At 36.2% G+C, this 21,710-nt stretch overlaps 2 protein-coding genes across 4 annotated transcripts; one reads left to right on the top strand and one right to left on the bottom strand.

Moving 5' to 3' along the window:
* Positions 1-1,669: 1,669 nt before the first annotated feature.
* LOC114357507 (uncharacterized oxidoreductase YjmC) lies at positions 1,670-10,689 on the bottom strand. 3 transcript variants are annotated; one of them, XM_028311129.1, is made up of 9 exons: positions 10,555-10,688; positions 7,467-7,626; positions 5,932-6,120; positions 5,266-5,381; positions 4,747-4,845; positions 3,664-3,750; positions 3,305-3,413; positions 2,618-2,778; positions 1,670-1,938 (listed from the first exon to the last, which is right to left on the bottom strand). In XM_028311129.1, exons 2-9 carry the CDS (start codon positions 7,615-7,617, stop codon positions 1,771-1,773), a joined length of 1,080 nt encoding a protein of 359 aa, XP_028166930.1. In that variant the 5' UTR covers positions 7,618-7,626; positions 10,555-10,688; the 3' UTR covers positions 1,670-1,770. The 3 variants fall into 3 exon arrangements, with proteins under 3 accessions (XP_028166930.1, XP_028166929.1, XP_028166931.1); XM_028311128.1 differs by lacking the exon at positions 10,555-10,688 and adding an exon at positions 8,209-8,232; XM_028311130.1 differs by lacking the exon at positions 7,467-7,626 and having other exon boundaries at positions 10,555-10,689.
* A 1,576-nt stretch (positions 10,690-12,265) lies between these two features.
* LOC114357513 ((2R)-3-sulfolactate dehydrogenase (NADP(+))) lies at positions 12,266-20,778 on the top strand. Its single transcript, XM_028311148.1, has 9 exons — positions 12,266-12,353; positions 13,389-13,557; positions 17,211-17,399; positions 18,581-18,696; positions 19,001-19,099; positions 19,215-19,301; positions 19,482-19,590; positions 19,970-20,130; positions 20,520-20,778. The coding sequence occupies exons 2-9, from the start codon at positions 13,407-13,409 to the stop codon at positions 20,679-20,681; spliced, it is 1,074 nt and encodes a 357-aa protein (XP_028166949.1). The 5' UTR covers positions 12,266-12,353; positions 13,389-13,406; the 3' UTR covers positions 20,682-20,778.
* Positions 20,779-21,710: the final 932 nt, after the last annotated feature.

The raw sequence follows: 21,710 nt of genomic DNA, 5'->3' as shown, positions 1-21,710 counted from the left end.
TTCAAGAAACAATTTTCACCCCAATGAACTCCTTGCTAGTCACAATCGCCTCCTGGGGGGTCGATATATTCTCAGATACTTAGATCACTTTAGGTCATTGCAATCAAGAAGCACGTCACTTGCTCGTGAACACCACGAGTGTGTAAAATATTTATGGTTGCAGGGAGTCATTGAATGCAGAGCCATCGACCGTTGTGTGTGACCTTTCTGCCGAATAAATGAGTTATCACCTAATAATGCAGCAACTTTGGCAACGCCTAGCGGGAGCACTTTTTAGGCCATTCAGAAATAGACCGGTGTCGTAACTACGCGTGGAGTTCAGTTTGAATTAGAACCAAGTCAAGTGCCATGTATCGTGGTGATATTATGTAAACTATAGGTACCTACATACTTTCTTGGTACCTATTTATCTACTCTGTTAGTTCTATAAAACGTAGTAGGTAGTACCTACTTAGTAGCGAGTAAATGTTTAGCCTAACAAGCCTTATAACGCATTAGGCATAATTCTTTATAAGGCAGAGGAAATATTGCTCCTCCAATATTTTTACCTATACATTGTCTTTTAACGTCCAAAAAAATGAAAAAATCTCAACTTGCTATGATCGTTTTAAGCGAAATGTTAGATTATATTTTTATTAGTTTTGTAATTAAATTCTGGTTTTCCTTTATCAAGACTAGGTACCACGCTCTACGAAGCGTGAAAATGACGTTTGGATTTACTTATTTAAAATTACTTATAAGAGAAAAATAACGGTAGATAAAAGGGTTAAGTAACTTAGTAGGATAAAATAGGTTTCCAAAGAAAGCCAGTAGCAGTTATAATTTCTCTTCAGATAATTTACGACTAAGTATTTTCAGCTTTGTTAAATCGTGTTTGAATCGATATATAAGCGAGAAATCCAAGATAGTTTAAGGTCGGTAACCAATTAACGTTAAACCCATAATTAAAACTGTTGTAAAAAACGCAGACCCTACTATGTAGGTAGGCATGGTAATTGAACTTTCACCTGCGTTATGGGACTGTTGCATTGCGGAATTCACGTGTAATGTATACCTAGGTACTATAGGTCTTTCTTTTGTTTGATAATCTGATTTTACTTCTGTTTGCTGTTTTGTGTCATGTGTCCTACTAACAGGATCCAATTTTTTTTTCTCATTGCGAAATTCTGTTATTAACAACAGTTTACAGTACCTTTTTAGTTTTTATTACGGTTTTCGAAAAAGAGGAAAGTGTATTGCCAATTGCCGGCAACTGTTACATTTATTTGTATTAAATATTTTGTTAATTACTGGCAAAACTGGTAATGTAAATATGAAATTGATCTTACCTACTACGAAGAAAAAAATCTCTGAGCAGCGCTGAATGGTAAAATGTCGGGCAATGTTCATATTGAAACAATTTTCTTCGTTTTCAAAAACTAAGTCTTCGAAAATATGTCTTGAAATCAGTCCAAGAGAAAGAAGAAAATCGAAATAAAAGATTAAGAAATGTGCAATAACGTTTAATTATATCAGTATAAAATATTTATATTTAGATAGCTAATATCACACAATCTTTTTTAGAATATAAAATAATGAAGATATGTCGAAATGGCACTAATACATAATGTATTTAGGTATATTTATACCTATTTTTCTGTTATTCATTGAACAAAAAAATTAATCAATGTTAATGTTTGAGGCTCATTTTATTCATAACAACATTTTACTGTAAGTAATAAATGCAGAGTTCTAATATTCAAATTCTATAAACTTAATCTGCAGATGTCACTAGTTGTCTGGTATCACTTCCATGGGCTTAACTTTCAGTCTTTCCGCCAGGGCGGCGCTAGAGTCAATCTGTTGCTGGACATACGATACTGTGCCGCGCGCATCAGTTTCTTTTGCCGACTTCTTCTCCTTGTCTCCAGGCGCTAAAACTGGTAGGTTAGGATCCGTCTGGAAAAATAGAAAATACCTTTAAAAAACCAATGGAGGTAACAATTTTTTAGTCATACACTCTACATTACGGTTAATCTTTGTTGTTCTTCTATGATGATGATCTATCTCTATATTAAAATATTGAAAATGAATATTATTAATTTGCTCACATATCTTAATTACTTAATGCTAGTTATTATATTATAGAGACATCTAATAAATAAAGATCTTCATATTTTACTTCGCTAAACTAAATAAGAAACATAATAGGTTTTCTCAATAATTAAATTATTACCAAATACCAATTAACTATAAGGTTTATAAATATTTCAAAAAAATAATTAGTTAATTCAATTATTTTAGTTCCAAAAACCATCACGCGAAAGCTATAGGGTTAAAAATTGAATGAATGAATGAACGGTAACGGTACCACAAAGGCATAAACGGTACAGTTTTGTTTGTTTCTGACACAGGGATTATTAGAGGTTTCTGTCCATATCTGTGGGTTTCTGACTTTGTTATCACCATTCAGCTTTCACCAAAATCACAACCAAAATAGCCCTAGAAAACACCAAACTATTGACACTAGGTAAGTACTTTTAAAAATTGCATGTGCAAGCTTTAAAATAAACTGTCAAGCCAAAATACTGCTTATCATGCTTAAAGTGAGGTTTGTGTGTAGAATTCCAGTTCGTACCGGTTCTAGTTGCCTCCAGTGTTGTATGGCCTCAGTAAGGCGATCTCCAAAGCCGGGGGCGAAGCACTCAGGGTCGACAGCCACGAAGCAGTGTCCCAGGTTGGCAGCGCCGCCTGTTCCGGCGTGGGACCACGAGCGCACGTGGTGCCCGAAGTTTGAACCTGACAAGAAATTGATAATATTCTATAGGTCGAGATACAGAGCACGTGGTCGAGACGAAATAGAGATGACTTCACCTAATATGGCAGTGGATAGTGATTCAATCTTGATTTTTGTTTTTAATGTCACATTAATTGTATCCTATCTACCTACCTACTAGCTAGACGAACTTAATGCCATAAAGTATTCTCAGCCGTTTACCCTTGAGCTAAGCAGAAAAAAATAGTTACAAAATCGCACGTGTTAAATTAAGTTAGCTATGTTACAAAAGCACAACGTTAAGGTAAGTAGGTAGGTAGGTACCTACTTATGAAAGTAGGTAGGTAGGTAGTTCTCATTCGTTTAGTCAAAGTTCTCATTCATTAAAGTATTTTGTACCATTCAATGTTTTTGCTGTTACTTCATTTTGCATATTATGAGACATCTTTATAAATGCAGTCTCTACTCTAATCTGCCTGGCTGTCATGCATGAAGCGCCATCTTTCTGTAGACTGTGGAACTATTCTCGGGTATTCATAATATTCTTACCAGCAGAAATTCCGCAGAACAATTCCACCATAGCTGCCAGTCCGAATCCTTTGTATCCTGAGGTCTGCTCTCCTCCACCCAATGGCATCAAACATGCTGTGTTGTAGCCCTGTAAAATAATACCTAAATCATTTTTCCAGAAAATAAATATTTTTGGCATCCTCGAGTGTTTAATGGCTAACTGCCAGAGCTATTAATAAAGTCAGTAAAACCGATAATCCATTCTAAGCGGTAATTCCAGACGTATCTAAAATATATCGTGAACTGCGTGCATGCATAGACCAGTGTAGGTACTCGTATAGTAGCTTTTACGTGCACTTTTATATTTATTGTGGGAAGAATTGGAGGTAGTTACTAACCAGTTCAGCATCTGTCGTCTCCTTGCCATCAGGTCCTTGTGCCCACCCTCTTGGTATGGGTTCTCCTTTTCTTCGCTGCATTTCGATCTGTAAAAGTATTTATTTACTAGCGGCCGCCCGCGACTTCGTACGCGTGGATCCCGTTTTACCCCCTTCATCTATCTTACGCGGTTTAGATTTTTTCATACAAATGTTTTTTTCCGCTAACTCCCGTTCCCGTGGGAATTTCGCAATATCCTGTTGTAACTAAGCTTCAAGTTTACTAAGGTACCTGCATGCCAAATTTCAAGCGTCTAACTTAAGCGGTTTAGATTTTTCATACAAATGTTTTTTCCCACTAACTCCCGTTCCCGTGGGAATTTTGCAATATCCTGTTGTAACTAAGCTTTAAGTTTACTAAGGTACCTGCATGCCGAATTTCAAGCGTCTAACTTAAGCGGTTCAGATTTTTCATACAAAACGATTTTCCCGCTAATTCCCATTCCCGTGGGAATTCCTAAGTATCCTATAACCTGCCCAGGAGTATGAAGAATAATTGTACCAAGTTTCGTTAAAATCCGTCGAGTAGTTTTTGTTTCTATAAGGAACATACAGACAGACAGACAGACAGACAGACAGACAGACAGACAGACAAAAATTTTACTGATTGCATTTTTGGCATCAGTATCGATCACTAATCACCCCCTGATAGTTATTTTGAAAATATATTTAATGTACAGAATTGACCTCTCTACAGATTTATTATAAGTATAGATTAGTCTGAATATAATAAAAATGTAAGGCTTCATTTCTTATCATTTACTTAGGAAAGGGCTAGAAATAAACCCCATCTTGAGGGGCTTGTAGGCCCGTCGCGCCGTGTAGGCGGGCAATCGCCGGGAGGGGTTTTGGTAGTGAAGGCTTTGCCCGGAATTCCACAGTTCCTTTCCACTTAAGGCGATTGTCGGAGACCACGGTCTCATAAGTATGCCCTGTCCTTCTGACTTTGTGAGCTCCACATAACCTACCCTGTCCTCGCAGGGTAGGTAGGTATATATAATTTGATACATTATCCCCGAAAAAAAATCTCTAGAATAAACTTGCCTTGCCAACTGCGACGGCTGTTGTAGCCATGTCCAAGTAGAATGATTCGCCCTGCGACGCTGGCGCCACCACGGACATAGGATTTGTCCCGAGAGCAGACTGGAAGGTAAAGAAACAAACATTACCATACAATAATTAAATAAATTAGGTAGGATAAAACTTATAAACTCTTGGAAATTTTCGTATTTCGTCACTGATATTAGTAGCTTTTGTTTTTAGAGTTTTATCAGCATTCAGCACTTGAAATACGAAATCAGTGATTGATAAGTAAGTAGGTACTACCTATATCATCCATTATTTACAGGTATGAATAGCCCTATCTATCCTGCCATTAGTGTACCTACGCAATATACTCAAAATCCATGATATTGTGCGTACACAGCCTAACTAAACAGTGAGAATAACTAGCTACCCTACCTATAGCCGTGTCTTCTCTACATGATGCGTTTAATTCATTTTGACGTGAACATTTCCACTTATTTACTTTAGTCGATGTACACAGTGTTGTGTGACGTTTACCTGTTTACTCCTCGTAGGAGCCAAGAGAGGCGATGTGTTCGTGAACGCCATGCCTATCAGCCCCTTGTCTGCTGCCTTCTGCGCCCACCAGCCTGCCATGCCGTTGTGGTTTGACCCTGAAATATCCATCAAATTGTACAGTCTCTATCCAAGAACCAATAACCAGATAATTTGTTGTTGATTTTGATTTTGATCTTGAAATATTCGTCAAATTATAAACAATCTATCGAATCTAGAATAGAATAGAACATTTTAGAAATCTACACGTGCTTTTTGATTCGACTGAATTCTCTGGTACCTAGCGCTCTATTGCCTTAGATAGAGTCAGCATATTTATCTTTAATAGTTATGAGTTATGTATTATTATGGCGTCTCTGAAAGCTAACAAAATCAACCTATGTCATTTCGAATTGAAAGATTTGGAAAGCCAAGAATTAAAGAAATGTGATTAGAAATATTGTCTTCTGTAGAAGACTTGGCGTAGAGGGCACGGAAACGTTTATCTTCTATAGACGACCGTGGCGCTGAAAAGGTATACCTAAATATAAGACACTTTTCAGGAACTGTTTTTACGTCTAAAGGTCTAACCTGCGGGATATTTGACAACTAACATTAAAGCCCAAACTCTGTTCTTGTAACCATCAACTGTTTTTGTAATTAACATACCTTTTACAGTAACCCATCCAACGCCAGTATTCTTCGCCTTGCTGATGGCCACATCCATGGCGAAGTGGCTGGCAGTGGCTCCCAGCACATTATTGGCGTCGATCCACGCGGTCGAAGGGCTCTCCTTCAGGATCTTCGGCTCGTTGTTCGGCTGGCAAGCACCGCTTACTATGTCGTTGACGTACATTTCTGAAATCAAATGATAGGACTTACAAGACTTACTGCTGCTAGCACTCTCTTCGAGGATATTTCTGCTTGCAAATGGTGGTGTTAGTTTCAACTTACTTGTACATGATTATCTGCTATTTGGTCTTTTTTTTAAGTATAGGGTAAAAACGTGAATGACAAGTAAAAACTATTGTGGAAAGGGTTGTAGTTTTGAATCCCGCAAGGGACACATGTAATGTCACGCTTTAATAAAGTAAAAAAAGTTATTTTATATGGTTATGTTTAAAAGTAATATGATTCCGTTATCAAGTACTGGTACAGGTCCTGCTAAGTTTAGTTAATAATTGGTATGATATAGTTGGAATAATTTAACTAGTTTTTCAATTGAAACTGCTTTCTAATTTCTAAACTAGTTTTCCTTGTATTATATTTTTAGTACTACCAATTTTCCCTTAAATAGACGCTGGCTCTCTCTACGCACTATTTGCGGAGAACTAATCGCCGGGCATTGACTCTACTGAAAGCAGTCTTTCAAGTTTAAATTATTTATTTTGCCCACCAAATGTAGATACAAAGTGTTATCGACTCTCTTTATAGGCACTTTCCACGGTCGTTATTTGGAATCACTAGGACAGATGGCTATCTAATCACTTATAGGTATGTCTGCTTTGAACATACTAATCATACATTGACGTGGCAAATGATCCTGCTGTAAAACAATGAACAGACTTTTAAACGATCATTAAAAAACTCATTAAAATTCATCGTAAGTGTTAGATCTTAAACAATTCCTGAGATGACTCGCTAATAAGGAAGTCGTAGATTCACACTTCGTTTGTAGTTTATAGCGGTTACACTTAGCAGGAAGATGCTATACTTATACTTATAAGGAATGAAAAATAATAGAGCAGTTAGTATTACAAAAATGCAAAAGTTATGAAATTCACGCCGCGTGCAGAATTTTTCATTTTATAAGTATTAGAGCAACACCCAGTAGATCATGATCTGAAATTTGTTCTAGAATGAACCAGATTAGTGCCATGTTATCCTGTCTTAATCTTTCCACTTAATCAATTCAATTTGTCTTATAAGAATCACCAAAAGCATCCTTATTATGAGTAGGTATTGGTTGAATTGATCACCACAAGATAGGGAGAAAAGTCGCAAGAAATAAAGACAGTTCGATTAAGCGTTACCTAGGTCATCTAAGATCTAAGGCTGAGTTGCACCACCTTATTTTAACCGTAACAATAACAATTACCGGTGCTTTTTGTATGGAGTTTGACACATTTTTGACGTTTGTGAAAGTTAAAGTAAGATGGTGCAACTCAGCCTAAGAATACAAAGAAAAATCGTCTCAAACTAACCAAGTCTATTCAGACCATGGCTGGGATGCCCCAGCCTATCAGCCTGTATGAGCAGCTCGGCTTGCTGCTCAGCTGCCTTCGCCGCTGCCCCTGCTGCCTTCAGGCAGTCCGTCATGAAGCGGAACGCGTCTGCTGTCGCTACCTTGCCCATTTTGATAAACTGCAATAAAGAAAACCAGTGCAATTTGAAAAATATTTCATTTCTAGTTACATTTAAGGCACATTTTTCACTACTTCTATTCATTGCTACGTACGTAGTGAAGGTTTTGTATGAGGCACGGACTGGTTAACAACCATGTCCAATATACAGGGTGTCCAAAAATGTTTACAAAGAAAGTCCAGATACCATTATTTTCTTCGTGTTGCCTTTTCATATGACATATTATTTGACACTTGTGTAGTCAATAAACATATTGTAGGTTATTCAGTTTTTTTAAATTGCATAGCTACTTGATACCATGTGACACCATACCAGTGTACGACGAACCAATAAAGATTTGTGACAACGATGTGTTATTTTTATTTCATGCAGAATAGTCAGGAAATTAATTACACAAAAAAACGGTAAGTTAGGTAACAATAAGCTATTTGTACAGCTGTGTACTAATACCTAGATACTAACAAACTGCAGTGGCACTAATTATAAAATAATATTAAATAGGCAGCATTAAGTTTTCTGTCCTTTTAAATTGACAGTTAAAGCAGTCATCTATCTACTGCGAAGCTATCTTTAAAAACTCACCATTTTTTCACCAGGCCTTGGAAACTATAAGTAATATCAAAATTATAGTTAGACTTTCAAATCCTATCAGAAATCAGAATCATACGTGTACCGAACCCAAGTTATAGTATACCTACTTAGGTACGCCCGTATTCACAAACATTACTGAGGTCTCACAGTGCGCGTGGACGCACAGGGTGACACACGAACCAATCACAGCCACAGAGTTCTATTCAACGCTGTGCGTTCGATTTATCGTTTGTGAATATGGGCGAAAATATTGTAAGTAGAAAACAGCACGTTAAACTTAGCACTGTAGGATTTTATGTAGTTGTAATTGGGACTATTTTGTAACAAAAACTTATAGTCTGATGTGCTGCCGTCTACGCCATGGTTAACCTTGAGGGCCGCCGTTTAAACCATTATAAAGTTTGCTATTTTTATTTGAGACGATACCGCGCTTCGCTGTACCGAATACCTACACGTCCTTCGTCAAAATAAACTATCAGACATCGTTCTGTGTGCTTACCATGAGTTTACATTACGTGCGCTTGCTAGGGACTGTGTAAAAAAATGACAAAAAATGTATGACAGATTGTACAGCGCCACTAGGGGCTACTTTCAAGAACTTCATAGATGTCTTCATAGATGTTTTTGAGTATAGTATAGTCTGATTTGCTGCCGTCTACGCCATGGTTAACCTTGAGGGCCGCCGTTTAAACCATTATAAAGTTTGCTTGTTTTTGACGTAGGTACTCGCTAGCGAGAACACCTAACGTAAACTCATGAGTTTACGTCTGATAAAATGACAAAGGTTTGGTTAAAAACAAAAAACAATTGAGTGACTTCATACCTAAACCCAAAAACACATTTAAAGTGACGCATCAATTAAAACTGAGTTTAAAATTGCACGTCTGTTGATGATTGTTGATATAGTTAATTAGCTCTTCATATAAATTAGTGAGATAGAAGTATTATTGCAACAATAAAAAAAAAAAAAAAAACTAGTACAGTTTGGTGTGCTATCCTTGTACTTATTACGATAATAAAACTTGTTGGTCTACGTTAGTGTTTAACTAGCGACCTGCCCCGGCTTCGCACGGGTAGGTACCTACTATAAACCGTCCCCTTGAATCACTCTATCTTTAAAAAAACCGCATCAAAATCCTTTGCGTAGTTTTAAAGATCTTTCTAAGCATACGTAGGGACAGAGAGCGGAAAGCGAAAAGTTTTATACTAACTATGTAGTAATAATCACAGAATTTTTCCCCTTAATGTGGTACCTACTTAATTATGTAGTCATCCTGTGTTTCAGGTAGGTATGTAAGTATTTGTAATATGTATTTTGGGTAGGAATGCCTACCTTTCCCTACTTATGTACTTTGAATGGATGACAGCACATGCACACTGTAGCATCTTATGGAGTTGTAACAAGTTCTATTTTCCTGTAACAAGTTCTATTTTCCAAAAAAATATAGTCTGATGATAAGATGATGTCAAAAATCCCTACTTAAATGATGTCATAAATGCTTTTAGATCATAATTTACTGCAATAACTGTTATGGACATGTTTGTTATAAGCTATTGGTAGAAAATGTTTCGCGCATTAAGTGCGGCTTTTGTTCCTACATTGAAAAAAGTAGAATGTTTACAGTTCAATAAAGTATGAACACATAGCTACATGCCTACGAATGAATGTGGATTACGAAAATATGTAAATAACCAGACCGATTTACATATTTATATGTAAATAACGACCGGTATTTACCTACATAATTTAAGTAAGCAAAAAATATGTACCTAGGTACAATCGCCCGCCAGCACATCAGACTTTAATATTTTATCGTAAAATAGAACGTATTCCTATCACATAAGATGTCACAATGTTTTGTAGATTGCATTTTACTATTTGTTCTACCAGTACTTTAACCTTGACATTGGGAAATGTCCTGCCAAACGTATTTTCATCTTTGTTTGCCAAGCTTTTGCCCACACATATGGAAATGTTATCAATGTTATTAAAAAACTTTGTTTACTACATTTTGGACTTATCAGATATAAATAATATCATTATGAATTCATTTGATATCTAATATTTGGTTAATATTGAAATTGTCCCATAAGAACTAACAAATACAATGTAAACCAAAACAAACATTTGTACAGTAAACATTCATTTTTGTTGAAAAATAGCACTTATAGCAACCACAAAAGTACCATTTAAAGTTAAACTTAATGTGCTGTGAAGTCTGTACCTAGATGTTTTAGTTTGCAGACATAATGACGCGTTTTTTTGTTTTCTAAAACCGACTTTATTTCTTTTTTACTTTTAATAACTGTTCCTGGCAGGTTATAAAAAAAACTTACCACTATTTAATTGGCTGAAACAGCAGTAATTTTCTTAATAACAATTACTGTAATTTGTGTAATATACTCGTAGGTACGTGATCACGGCACGCGCGGCCTCGGCTGCGAACTACGGCTTACTGACAGTTCTGTATGATAAAATTCAAGGCAAAAGAGCTATGACTCTAGTTTCTGTAACTTGTTTGTATAAATACGAATTTTGACCGATAACGGATAATGTAAGGTTAGCCTAGCAACTGTTAGGTAAATAGTTTTAATTGAGTTTTTAATAGCAGCTGCAGATAAGTAAATAAATGAGCGATATTGCTCGAGCCGGTCTATGAAAGATAAATGCGGTTGATTTTAGTGTTTTTAGCTTATGACTATGACTTGTAAGGATTAGTACGCTCCATAGTTTACTAATGTGAATTAAGATCCATGGAGAATCTTTATCTTATTCTGGGTGTATTTTTAACTGTCTATTTTAAACGGTCTCTCCCTTCAAGGGTTGCTTGGAAGAGATAACATCCTAGGGATAGGATCGCCTAAAGTGTGCCATTCCAATTTTATTATATTCCTTCTGATTATCTGTTCCCTACAACTAGGTTTAGTGTCAAAGGTCAAACTGTCAGTCTATCATCATCATCAAAATAATTTCAGCCATAGGACGTCCACTGCTGAACATAGGCCTCCCCCAATGATTTCCACAATGGCCGGTTGGTGGCGGCCTGCATCCAGCGCCTTCCCGCTACCTTTATGAGGTCGTCGGTCCACCTTGTGGGTGGACAAATCTATCAATCAGTTGTTTTAAGAGAAAAAGGTTAATATTTATTGCATCACGAATTTAACCGACTATCAAACATTTGCGAAAGACGAATTTAAGGCGTAAGTCACACACGTACAGTACCTACTGTCTCCTAATATTGTGTCTGCTGGACTGCAGTGATTCAATCAAGAAGTGCACTCATTCAGTTTCCTGCAAATGCACCAGGAGTCTAATTATTCAATTCAACAACTATTACGAACGCTTTCATTAACACAATTTGTGCACATCCATCAGCGGCTCACAAAGGCAGTCGTTCCATCGCGTAGTATTGGTGCAGCAATGGATGCTAACAATCTGTCAAAAATAAAACGATTGCGATGGATGCTGAATTACATAATGAAGAAGGTCGTCCCCATTCCCATTGAGTTAGCGGTCGATACTTTAGTGCGCATGTCTGAAAATGGCGGACTGGTGGCGCGAAGACGCAGTAGCGCGGTGAAATATGCTAACGGTATGATTCAGGTTCGATTCCTGGTCAGATCATAAAAAGATATTTGGAATTGTATCGTATTGGGGTGTGATTAGCGCTCCGATTAAATTCTGCTACTTCGTGTCCCAATATTTCAGTTCCTTTTCGAAATTATGCATGGTCATCTCATACTACTAACACTAAGGCTGGGTTGCACCATCTTTAACTTTGACAAAAGTTAAAAATTTGTCAAACTCCATATAAAAATCGTTACAGTCACGGTTATAGTTAGGTGGTGCAACTCAGTTTGATACAATAAAATTGGTGATTGTCTGTAATTTAATCACAATAAAAGCCTAGCCATTTTCTAAGAAAATCTTTTCATCCGTAATTCAGCTGTATTTTGATTGTTCGGAGAATAATCAGAAACCAAACAAAGAGCAAAATTTGTAAATACTTAGTAAATGATAAGCATTAATAACCACACTTATCTTAAATTAATCAGTTGTGTTGTAACACATCTGCCAGGCACATGTGATTGATGTAATAATAAAGTTATACTTCTTGTGGACTTGTGGGAAAAAGGTACTTATTTAATTTTAAATAGCTTTTTATGCAACGTATGTAACGTAGTTTATGCCAATAACCTTTTGTCTTCTTTAGCTGAGTTGCACCACTAAACTTTAACGGTAAACTATAACGATAACCGGTGTTTTTGTATTTTTGACGTTTGTGAAAGTTAAAGTAAGTAGTTGTAAAGCACAAAATATTGTTTAATCCCAATCTGGAGAAAACACAAAAACAGTCTCTACTTTAATAAATTTTGGAAAAAAGTCATTCAGTGTCGGACTGCCGATTCGAGGATATACACGTACAATGGTTTTTGCATTATTATTTTATTTTCACCTTTATTTTTGCATTTAACAAATGTGTCGTTTTTGTAAGTTTTTCTTGTGAATGCTACAATCTACAATGTAACCTTGTTGGTAATCAAATAAAAAAAAAATACTCATGAAAAATCTTAAGAAAGTTATTAATAATTTATTAGAAACTGCTCTTACTTTCGCCTAGCCTTCAAAGTCAGTGGTTGAAATCGTATACGTCCTATAATATGAAGGAATTCAAAGGGTGTTTGTTTATCACTTGACTCTAAAGAGATATAAATATATACACTTCATTACTATTCTTATCAAAAACTAAACATATCGTGATAACTGATAATATTTTATTTTTGAAGACTACAAAGTGTATCAAGCGAGCAAGTGCATTGTTTGTTTTCATAGATTGACTCTATGTAGGGTTACAGAATAAATAAGTAGTTATAATAATCAGCAAGTAAGTAATTAATAAGTATAAGTAGAATGTCTTACTTATTTACTGTACTCTAATAGAAAGGCTAACTTAAGTAATTACCTAAGTTTAAGTCAACAAACGTTTTATTTTCTGCGATAAAAATGATAGTGAAATTTAAATGCAAGTATTTAAAATTGTCTTTTGGAGTCAAACTGGGTTTAAAATGTTCTTTTTGTGTTTTGTCAGCAGTATATTGATCTACTTTTCGCACACCCTGTATTTATCAAAGGTTTATCATTTCAAGTATAAAACTAGCACTTTCTCTAGGCCTGACACTTTGTCAAGATGCCCGAGGTTCGTGTGGACGAGGTACAGAGGTTCATGGAGGAAGCCCTGAGGGCCGCGGGCGCTCCGCCCTCGGAGGCGGAGGCCCACGCTGCCCTGCTGCTGCATGCTGACACTACAGGGCATTTTAGCCATGGCTTGAACAGACTAGGTGAGTTTATTAATGTTTTTTCTATCGTATGGGTTGCTTGCTGGTAGGGCAACTGAAGTTGGACCTGGATCCCTAGACATTTTTAAATTATGTGACCATTTTAACCTTTAACCGACGACGTGCGGTCTCACAGACCGCTCTGGTTTTTGAAATTTCTGGATTGCAATGTTCTACTTACTCCCGTGTCCCGAGCGTCTCAGTACCTTCGAGTTTAGTTGCCCATACACCATTACAGGTAGTGGTTACATCGATAACCGCAGTTTTGACAAGATAATTTGATTTAAAGTTCAACAGCGGTCTGTGGGACCGCACGTCGCAGACTACGTGACTTTTTTGTACCATACTAAAACTTGCGTTTTTGTTATAGACGACTCTTTTTTTGTAAAAATGATGGATCCTGGGCCACCACAATCTAGGAAAAGACATTTCCTAATGATATATTGATATTTGGACATAATATTTTGTAAAAGATGGTAGTCTGTAAAAAAAATCCGCGAAACGGGTGGTAAAGCAAACTGTGACATCTATTCTAGGCTCTGACATGCCAAATCAGCCTGATGTCATTGCACCAGCTGCAAAAAAGACGTACCTTTTAGTCCACCTAAATTTAAAACGAAATTATCTTACAGGTGTTACCTATGCATACCGAAAATGCTTGGCATGCGGTAAAAAAAAATGTCCTGATTGTGCCTAATGTTTACCCTACGTCAAAATTTTTGTGTGCATGTAATGTACGTGTCATTTATTTTTATTTCATAAATTATGTTCACTATATTTAGGAAGGAGTATAGTTTTTCTTGCTTTGATTAAAATTTACAAGTTATACAGGTATTATTGAGCTCTAGTGTAATTTCAATGAAATTAAGGGTCAAAAAAGTTTTAGCCATATTTAAATAAATAATATACATTGATTCCTCACAAATTATACGTATGTTTATTTGTAATACTATAATGTTCTCAAAAAATATAAAACCAATATACTTTTATACAAAAAATGATTACTTTTTGAGTAAACAGTAGGAGCGGTCCCACAGACCGCACGTCGCAGACGGCGTGACAAAAAAATCACGTCGTCGGTTAAAGGTTAATTTCGAAATCGCTTCGCTTTAGTGTTTTTTGTTGAAGTCACATAGCTCCGTGAAGCAATTTCGAATCTGAAACTGTCACGGGTGGTGGTTAGTCTAGGAACCCAAGTAGCAACAGATTATCTTCATAAGGCATTGAAGATATCTTGAAGACTAATAGCCTAATTCCAGCCGTTGTCTTGGCCAAGACAATAGTCGCACTCAAGAAATCTTGAAGTTATGCCCCAAGACAATGGTAAGCAAAAAAGGGCACAATCCTTTGGAGATCACTGAGACAGAGTTAAGACAACGCTTAAGGCAGACTTAAACCCTAATTAAGAGTGTAGTTTTAAGAATTTCTAAACAAGTACTATAATATATCTTATAGTATGACTGTAGACAAGGAAATAGAGTTGAAGATATCTTGAATACTTATTTAAGACTGATAATTATTTTTACAGCTAAGGTTTATTTAACTTCATGTAGAACTATGTAAGACACTTTTTATTAAAGAGGAACTTAATTTAGAAAACAATGTGATCTTTAACACTATATCAACTTTAGATAAAGGTTAATGAAAATGGCGATGAAATTATTTTAATAACTAATTTATTTATGTCTAGAAAAGACCTAAAATGACATTTTTGCATAAGAAATATAAAACGCAGTGTGGTTTCTCGTGTAAAATCAATGGATAATGTTATAAAACAAGAGGGCCTTGAAAAAAACCTAATAAGATCAATAAAATATTACGAAATTGTATTGTATAAAGAAAACTTTGAGGTTATAAAATAATATTTTATTTTATGCAAACGTTCTTAGACATTTATACAACTAGAAAAAGTGTAACAAAGACGTACTTTAATTTAAATGTCGTCTTGTTATGATATTATTGGTTAATTTCTGATTTATTTTTTGTTACACATAGCTCATAATGGCGGTAATTCTAATTTGTCTAAATGTAGCAAGAATACAGAAGATTTTGAATTTGTAAGTTTAGTAAAGAAAGAGTTGAGTCAAGTTGTACTTTACATAGTATTAGTTTAGAAAAATTAGATTTAACTTACACTTAAAATTCACTTGATGAAGCATTACTTAAGTGCATGTGGTATCAAGTAGATCTTTAGTTTTATTTAGTTAAAACTAGATAGTTTTCATTCTGTAATAGTCTTGCTAAATTATTGGTGCTGCTATACATTAGAGAACAATTCATTTACTAACTTATTTATTAATTACATGATTTTTCCCTCGACTTTGACGGTGTGGAAGTCGAAAATGGTTGTAATAGGACTAATTGGTTTCTACGTTTCTAGTTTTGTTATAACATAAAGGGGAAAGTTCGGTATATTATACTGGCGGATAAATTGCACCACCCTCATATTTCGTAAAGTATTCTTTGAACTCTGTAATTGCAACACAACAATTCATTGAATATCAGCCATATGATTTTTGCCGTGTTAATTACACACACATGACGTATTTTATTGTAAAAAGTTTTTATTTAATTGTTTTTATGGAACTTTTAACAATTTATAATTGTGTTTTTAACACACAGTGTTTCTAATAATTTATATAAATTATTAGAAACATTTTTTGGTAATTATTATTATATTAAGATTTTTTTAAAGTACCTACTGTCACCTAGTTAGTTAAATTGTATAATATCATGTTGTACCCAACTTTACCATACAATTTAGAAAATATTTTAGACAATATTCTACAATATTTTAATCATATTTTGAGTTGAGAGATAATAGCATAATTTAGTTCGCGAGCGACCGCACGCATTTTGTATCAAAAATTAATACAATAAGCTGCGCATGCAGTTGGCCGCGGCGGGCGTGCATTACCTTGAATTAATAGGCGTGATCCTGTTTTATCGAAATCGTCCTGTTAAGTGTATTTTTTCTCAAAATGTAATAATTCTAGTAAAAAAGTAATTAACTTAATCTTCAGAAAACTATTTCTAGGACAATGGTCTTTAAAAAGTCCTGAGTAAATCTACGAATACTTTATTTACTTTGCAACAGTTAAATATTACTTCATCTATACTATTTAGTATTAAGTGAGCATACAAAAAATCTTAATTTAGTAAAAGAGGTTTTTTTTTAACTTAAGCTAAGAATAACTTAAGACCAAATTATCTAAAGAATTCCTAACTTGGTTTTGGGTATTCTTAATTTGCTTAAGTAGCGCTCGATGAAGAATATAAAGTCTTAAAGAAAAAAATCTCTATTCTAAGTTTATTTGGTTTTAGCTTAAGTGTAAATTTAGATAGAGTTAAGACAAGTAAGATTTTGCCCTTAATACCAATTGCTACTTGGGAAGAGTGTAAGTTAATGGGAATTGGGAAAGGAAGGAAATCGGTCCTTATTCACTTCAAACCTTACTGTTTTTTGTTGACAGTTTAGTTCCCTTGCGACAAATTTGACCTATACTTGTTGGGTGTTTAATAGGTACATTATCTGAAATACACTCGAAGTTCTGAAATATCTCTCTTGCTCAGCAATTAACGAGATAAAGACGTTTTAAAGTTTTTATCGGGACAAACTTACAAACTTGGCATATTAATTATTTAAAACTTTTTAGTTTTCTACATAAACGACATCAAGAAAGGCGCCGTGAACGCCAACGCCAAGCCAACGATATTGAAGGAAGCTGCCGCCACAGCGTGGGTGGACGGCGGGAGCGGCCTGGGAGCCACCGTGGGCAACTTCTGCATGGACCTGGCCATCAAGAAGGCGAGGGAATCCGGTGTTGGAGTCGTCTCTGCCAAAGGCAAGTGTTCAAATCTTTTGTTCTTGGTTTAAACTGTACCTACATACTCCCAACTCCAAGGTATAACTGCTTATTGTTCTGCATGGACCTGACCATTAAGAAGGCGAGGGAATCCGGTGTTGGAGTCGTCTCTGCTAAAGGCAAGTACTTTCTTTTCCTCCCACCCTTGACCTCCCTTTTCTCCTTATTTCAAGCTGTAGGTACATACTCCTAACTCCAAGGTAAAACTGCTTATTGTTCTGCATGCACCAGGCCATCAAGAAGGCGAGGGAATCCGGCGTTGGAGTCGTCTGCCAAAGGCAAGTACCTGAAATTTTTTCAGTCTTTGTAACTGAACTTTATGCATACTTTTTTAATCGTAGTAAGTATATTACCAACGATCAAGACATCCTCCGCGGTCGTTTTGGTCTACGAAGCCGTGCCAAGAAGCTCCCTGAGACCTAGGAACTATAGAAACTGTATTATAGAAATATTTTTTCATAAATTTAAAATTGTCAGGGCCTGTACGCTTATAATGAGAATACAACGTAATAACCGCAATGTATCAATAACAAACTTGAGATAATTAGTTACATTTACTGTAACTGACAATGTTGTTAAATAAAGACTAAGAATAAATATCCGCCAGATAAGAAAAACACATAGGTATTTATTGTTTCTAAGTGAGAAAGGTGACTTATTCGACTTAGTTAAAAATAAGAGCAAAATGCTTTTGTTTGCTGTCTGACCGGTGTGTCCACCAAATCTTCCATTTAATTTTGGAGGGCGTGCTCCTGCAGAAGAAACTATGACCAATGATGATGACGAATGATGACTGATGACTTATTTATTGATAACTAGTGACCTTTTTTATACTGGAACCCTTATTAGGTACATTGTGTGTTTCTTTTATGTTTCTTATATAAATCATTGATTACCTATTAATATAAAAATGTTTGGAATGTTTAACTGCCTAGCTCGCATCAATACTTATGACTATGTATATTTTAATAACTTTAAAGACTGTAAACCCTTGAAAAGTGGCTGACAATAGTGATTGAGTTTCTTGCGCTGCTTCTTCTCAGCAGCGGCCCATTTATTGTCCCGAAGCAGTGGTAGGGTTAATACTGGGACGTGTAAAAGTGCTTTTTAAAAGCCTATTTGCAAAAATAAATGAGTTTTTTTATTTATGTTCATTGTAGGTTGCACACATTTCGGGATGGCAGGCTATTGGGCGCTGAAGGCAGAGCGGCAGGGCCTCATTGGACTGGCCTTCACGAATTCTTCGCCAGTTATGGTGCCAACCAGGGCTAAAGATGTAAGGCTTTTACATTTCTGTATGTAATACGCAATTATTACAAATCATTAATGTTAAGTTTAATCAAATAAGGCTATGAAAGCTAAGTAGAGCATATAATAATGTACCTTTTGCAAAACAATGATATTGGCGACGACCTGATAAAGGTAGCAGGAATGCGCTGGATGCAGGCCGCTACCAACCGTGCGATGTGGAAGTCACAGCAGTGGAAGTCCTGTGGCTGAAATGATGACGATGATGATGATATTGGCTTTTCAGAATTTTTCTCCTAAGTGTGTGTATTTATCTTCTTTTTTTTTCAAAGGCAGCTATGGGAACAAACCCCATAGCGTTTTTTGCGCCCGCAGCAAACGGTGATTCATTAGGAGTGGACATGGCAAGCACAGCAGTGGCTTTGGGGAAGGTATGAAACAATTTATAAATTATTTGTTTATTTTACTTAACGTGCATGAGAAGATGCTGAAAAAAGTTTAAAGAAAGAAGAAGAAATCTTCGCTCACAATAAGTCTTAATTTCAGATAGAAGTCCAAATTCACAAGGGAGAACCAATACCAGAGGGGTGGGCTTACGGTCCGGACGGGAAACCAACCACAGATGCACAGTTGGTAAATATTCAGTATTTCTTTTATAGCATAAAATAGACGCCAATCAAAGCTAAAACAAGATTCAAAACTTGTATATGGTAACTAGTAGTACTTACATAAGATATGTGCCATATGATTATCTAGGTGCGCTGGTAGAGTCCAAAAGATTAATGTAAAGGCATTTTCTTCAATTTTCCACAGGCCTTCGACACTTATCGCCTAATGCCCCTCGGCGGTATGGAAGCAACTAGCGGGTACAAGGGATATGGCCTGTCTGCGGCTATCGAAGTACTATGCGGTGGACTTTCTGGTTAGCTTAGTATAACATTAGTTTACCTATCATATCATTTTCTTGCACCACACACACTGAAAAACGGCATAATGTCCACAAATGTGCAAGTATTGTAAACTGTATACTGTAATAATTTAATATGTTGGGCCAAATAAAATATTTTCTTTCTTTCTTTCTTTCTTTCTTTCTTAATGCTGAGGTGGGTCCCATTGCAATGGGCATCGCTATTGCGAGAAAGTGGCACTGCAAAGATACACTTTTGTTTTTTCTTTCTTAATATTTGTAACAACATATTATTAGGTGCTACTGTTCTTTCTTGTGTAATCTTCTTTCTTTCTTTCAATTAGCAACAGCAAACTCCCATGACGTAAAATTGTTGCATGTACTAAACTTGCAGGTGCCAACATGTCGTACCAGAACGGTCCGTGGAGCATCGAAGGTGCTGCCAGCGCACCTAACTTGGGACAGTGCTTCATGGCCATCGACCCGGGACAGTTCGCCCCTGGCTTCGGCGAACGTATAGCAGCGGGACTGCAACACTGGAGAAGCTTAGAACCGGTATCATAAAAATATGCCTCAAGAATATCTGGGCAAGATTTATTTTCCAGTGACGAAAATCATCGCTATGACGACAAGGCTGTGTTTACACGCGCGGGAAAATTTATTTATCCGAGTTTTACATCAATGCAATGCTTTATTTACCTGCGAACACGCTTTTGGTTCGGGAAAACAACTTTTCAAATCTTAAGGTTTTTTTTGGGTGACTGGGAATCAATCTCACCACTTTTGATTTTATTTAGAGTTGGAAACCCTAGTGAACTTATGAAGTTTTAAGTGCAAGTATAGCGGGCCTTTAACACGTTAGTCTTCACACGGCTTACCGCTAAGACCCAAACTAGATTTTGTAGACTTTTGTTAATTTTTTTATAGTAATATTTTTTTTCTAGATGGACCCATCCCTGCCAGTGCTAGCGCCTGGAGACAAGGAACGCGCCAACGCGGAACAAACCAAGAAGAAAGGAACAATCTCGTACGCCCGGAACATGATCGATATGTACGCGCGAGTGGCGCAGCATCTAGGCGTGAAGCCGATGGAAGTCTTGGAATAAACGAAAGAAGGAAAATTCCTTTGTTTTTTTGGCCCTCATTATAACATGACAGTAACAGTCGTCTATTCCTAATGTTCACCTGGAGGACAACGAAACTGAATTCGTTTGTTTCGATTTCCAGTGTCCTCCAGTCCCAGGCCCAGCGAGAAAATTGTAGCGTTGTCCAATGGTACCTACTAAGTAAGGGATAAAAAGTATTGTCTTTTTAAAAATCAGTTACCTTATTATTATAGCACGTAGTAAGATTCTGGTTCACTTAACATACTATTAGAAACAGTTAAAAACGTTACACTGGGTAAGGAGCCTAGTCTCAAATCTGAAAATGTAGGTTAGTAAGGTGAAGAAGCATCTAAGAAGGCAGACCGTTAAATAGCTGAGCGCTAGCTTCTTATCACTTCCAACTCCAAGCATGGGAGGAGACTACCTAGTTACCTACTCTTCGTACAGCACAAAAAATAAATCAAAGTATTTACAAGACACAAAAAAGGCTGGTATGAAAGTAATTATTACAAATGATAGAGCAAGCCATTTTTGAGACATGGTATAAAAAGGGATATTTTATTTTGTGAAAATAGTTTTGGAATGCAACTTACAACAGTTAACTACTTATTTTTAAAAGTTTGGTACTCGAGTTATATTTTATTTTATAAATTGAATTCAGATTATTGTTTTTTTGCGAGAGTAATTCAGTAATTTTTTCTGCATCTAGGAAAACCTCAAGTAGAGATTGTTTTCTAGTGATAAGACTTTAAACTGTACTTTTCCTTTTTAGGAATTTAGCAAGCGATCCCTTCTTCACACACCTTAGAAAAATAAAATCAAGCGATATTTCGCTTACCTTGTTGTATCGTATCGCATGTATGGTATGCGCACATTACGCCGATTCGATTTGGCCGATTCTTCATACAAATTAAAATCGGGCCCAACTATCGGCCAACTAAAAATCGGTGGTCTGCGCCTAGTCTTTTATTGTGTCTTGTCAACCTAAATCTGATGTACTAGACATGTAAAACACACGTGGGCGACAGT

Source organism: Ostrinia furnacalis, unplaced genomic scaffold (assembly GCF_004193835.3).
Source record: "Ostrinia furnacalis isolate ACB-3 unplaced genomic scaffold, ASM419383v2 OfSCF3206, whole genome shotgun sequence".
Lineage (NCBI taxonomy): Eukaryota > Metazoa > Arthropoda > Insecta > Lepidoptera > Crambidae > Ostrinia > Ostrinia furnacalis.
The sequence above is the reverse complement of the archived record's forward strand: the minus strand, read 5'-3'. Positions and strand labels throughout refer to the sequence as shown.

What these genes read in the sequence shown, in the direction of transcription:
- LOC114357507 (XM_028311128.1), bottom strand. An exon ending in CCATGGTCTGAATAGACTTG is followed by an intron (nt 6,121 to 7,466) that starts GTTAGTTTGAGA and finishes ATTTGATTTCAG; the next exon opens with AAATGTACGTCAACGACATA. An exon ending in ACTGGAGGCAACTAGAACCG is followed by an intron (nt 1,939 to 2,617) that starts GTACGAACTGGA and finishes CTATTTTTCCAG; the next exon opens with ACGGATCCTAACCTACCAGT.
- LOC114357513 (XM_028311148.1), top strand. Translation starts at nt 13,407, where the DNA reads ATGCCCGAGGTTCGTGTGGACGAGGTACAGAGGTTCATGGAGGAAGCC. An exon ending in TGCCAACCAGGGCTAAAGAT is followed by an intron (nt 18,697 to 19,000) that starts GTAAGGCTTTTA and finishes TTTTTTTCAAAG; the next exon opens with GCAGCTATGGGAACAAACCC. An exon ending in ACTATGCGGTGGACTTTCTG is followed by an intron (nt 19,591 to 19,969) that starts GTTAGCTTAGTA and finishes CTAAACTTGCAG; the next exon opens with GTGCCAACATGTCGTACCAG.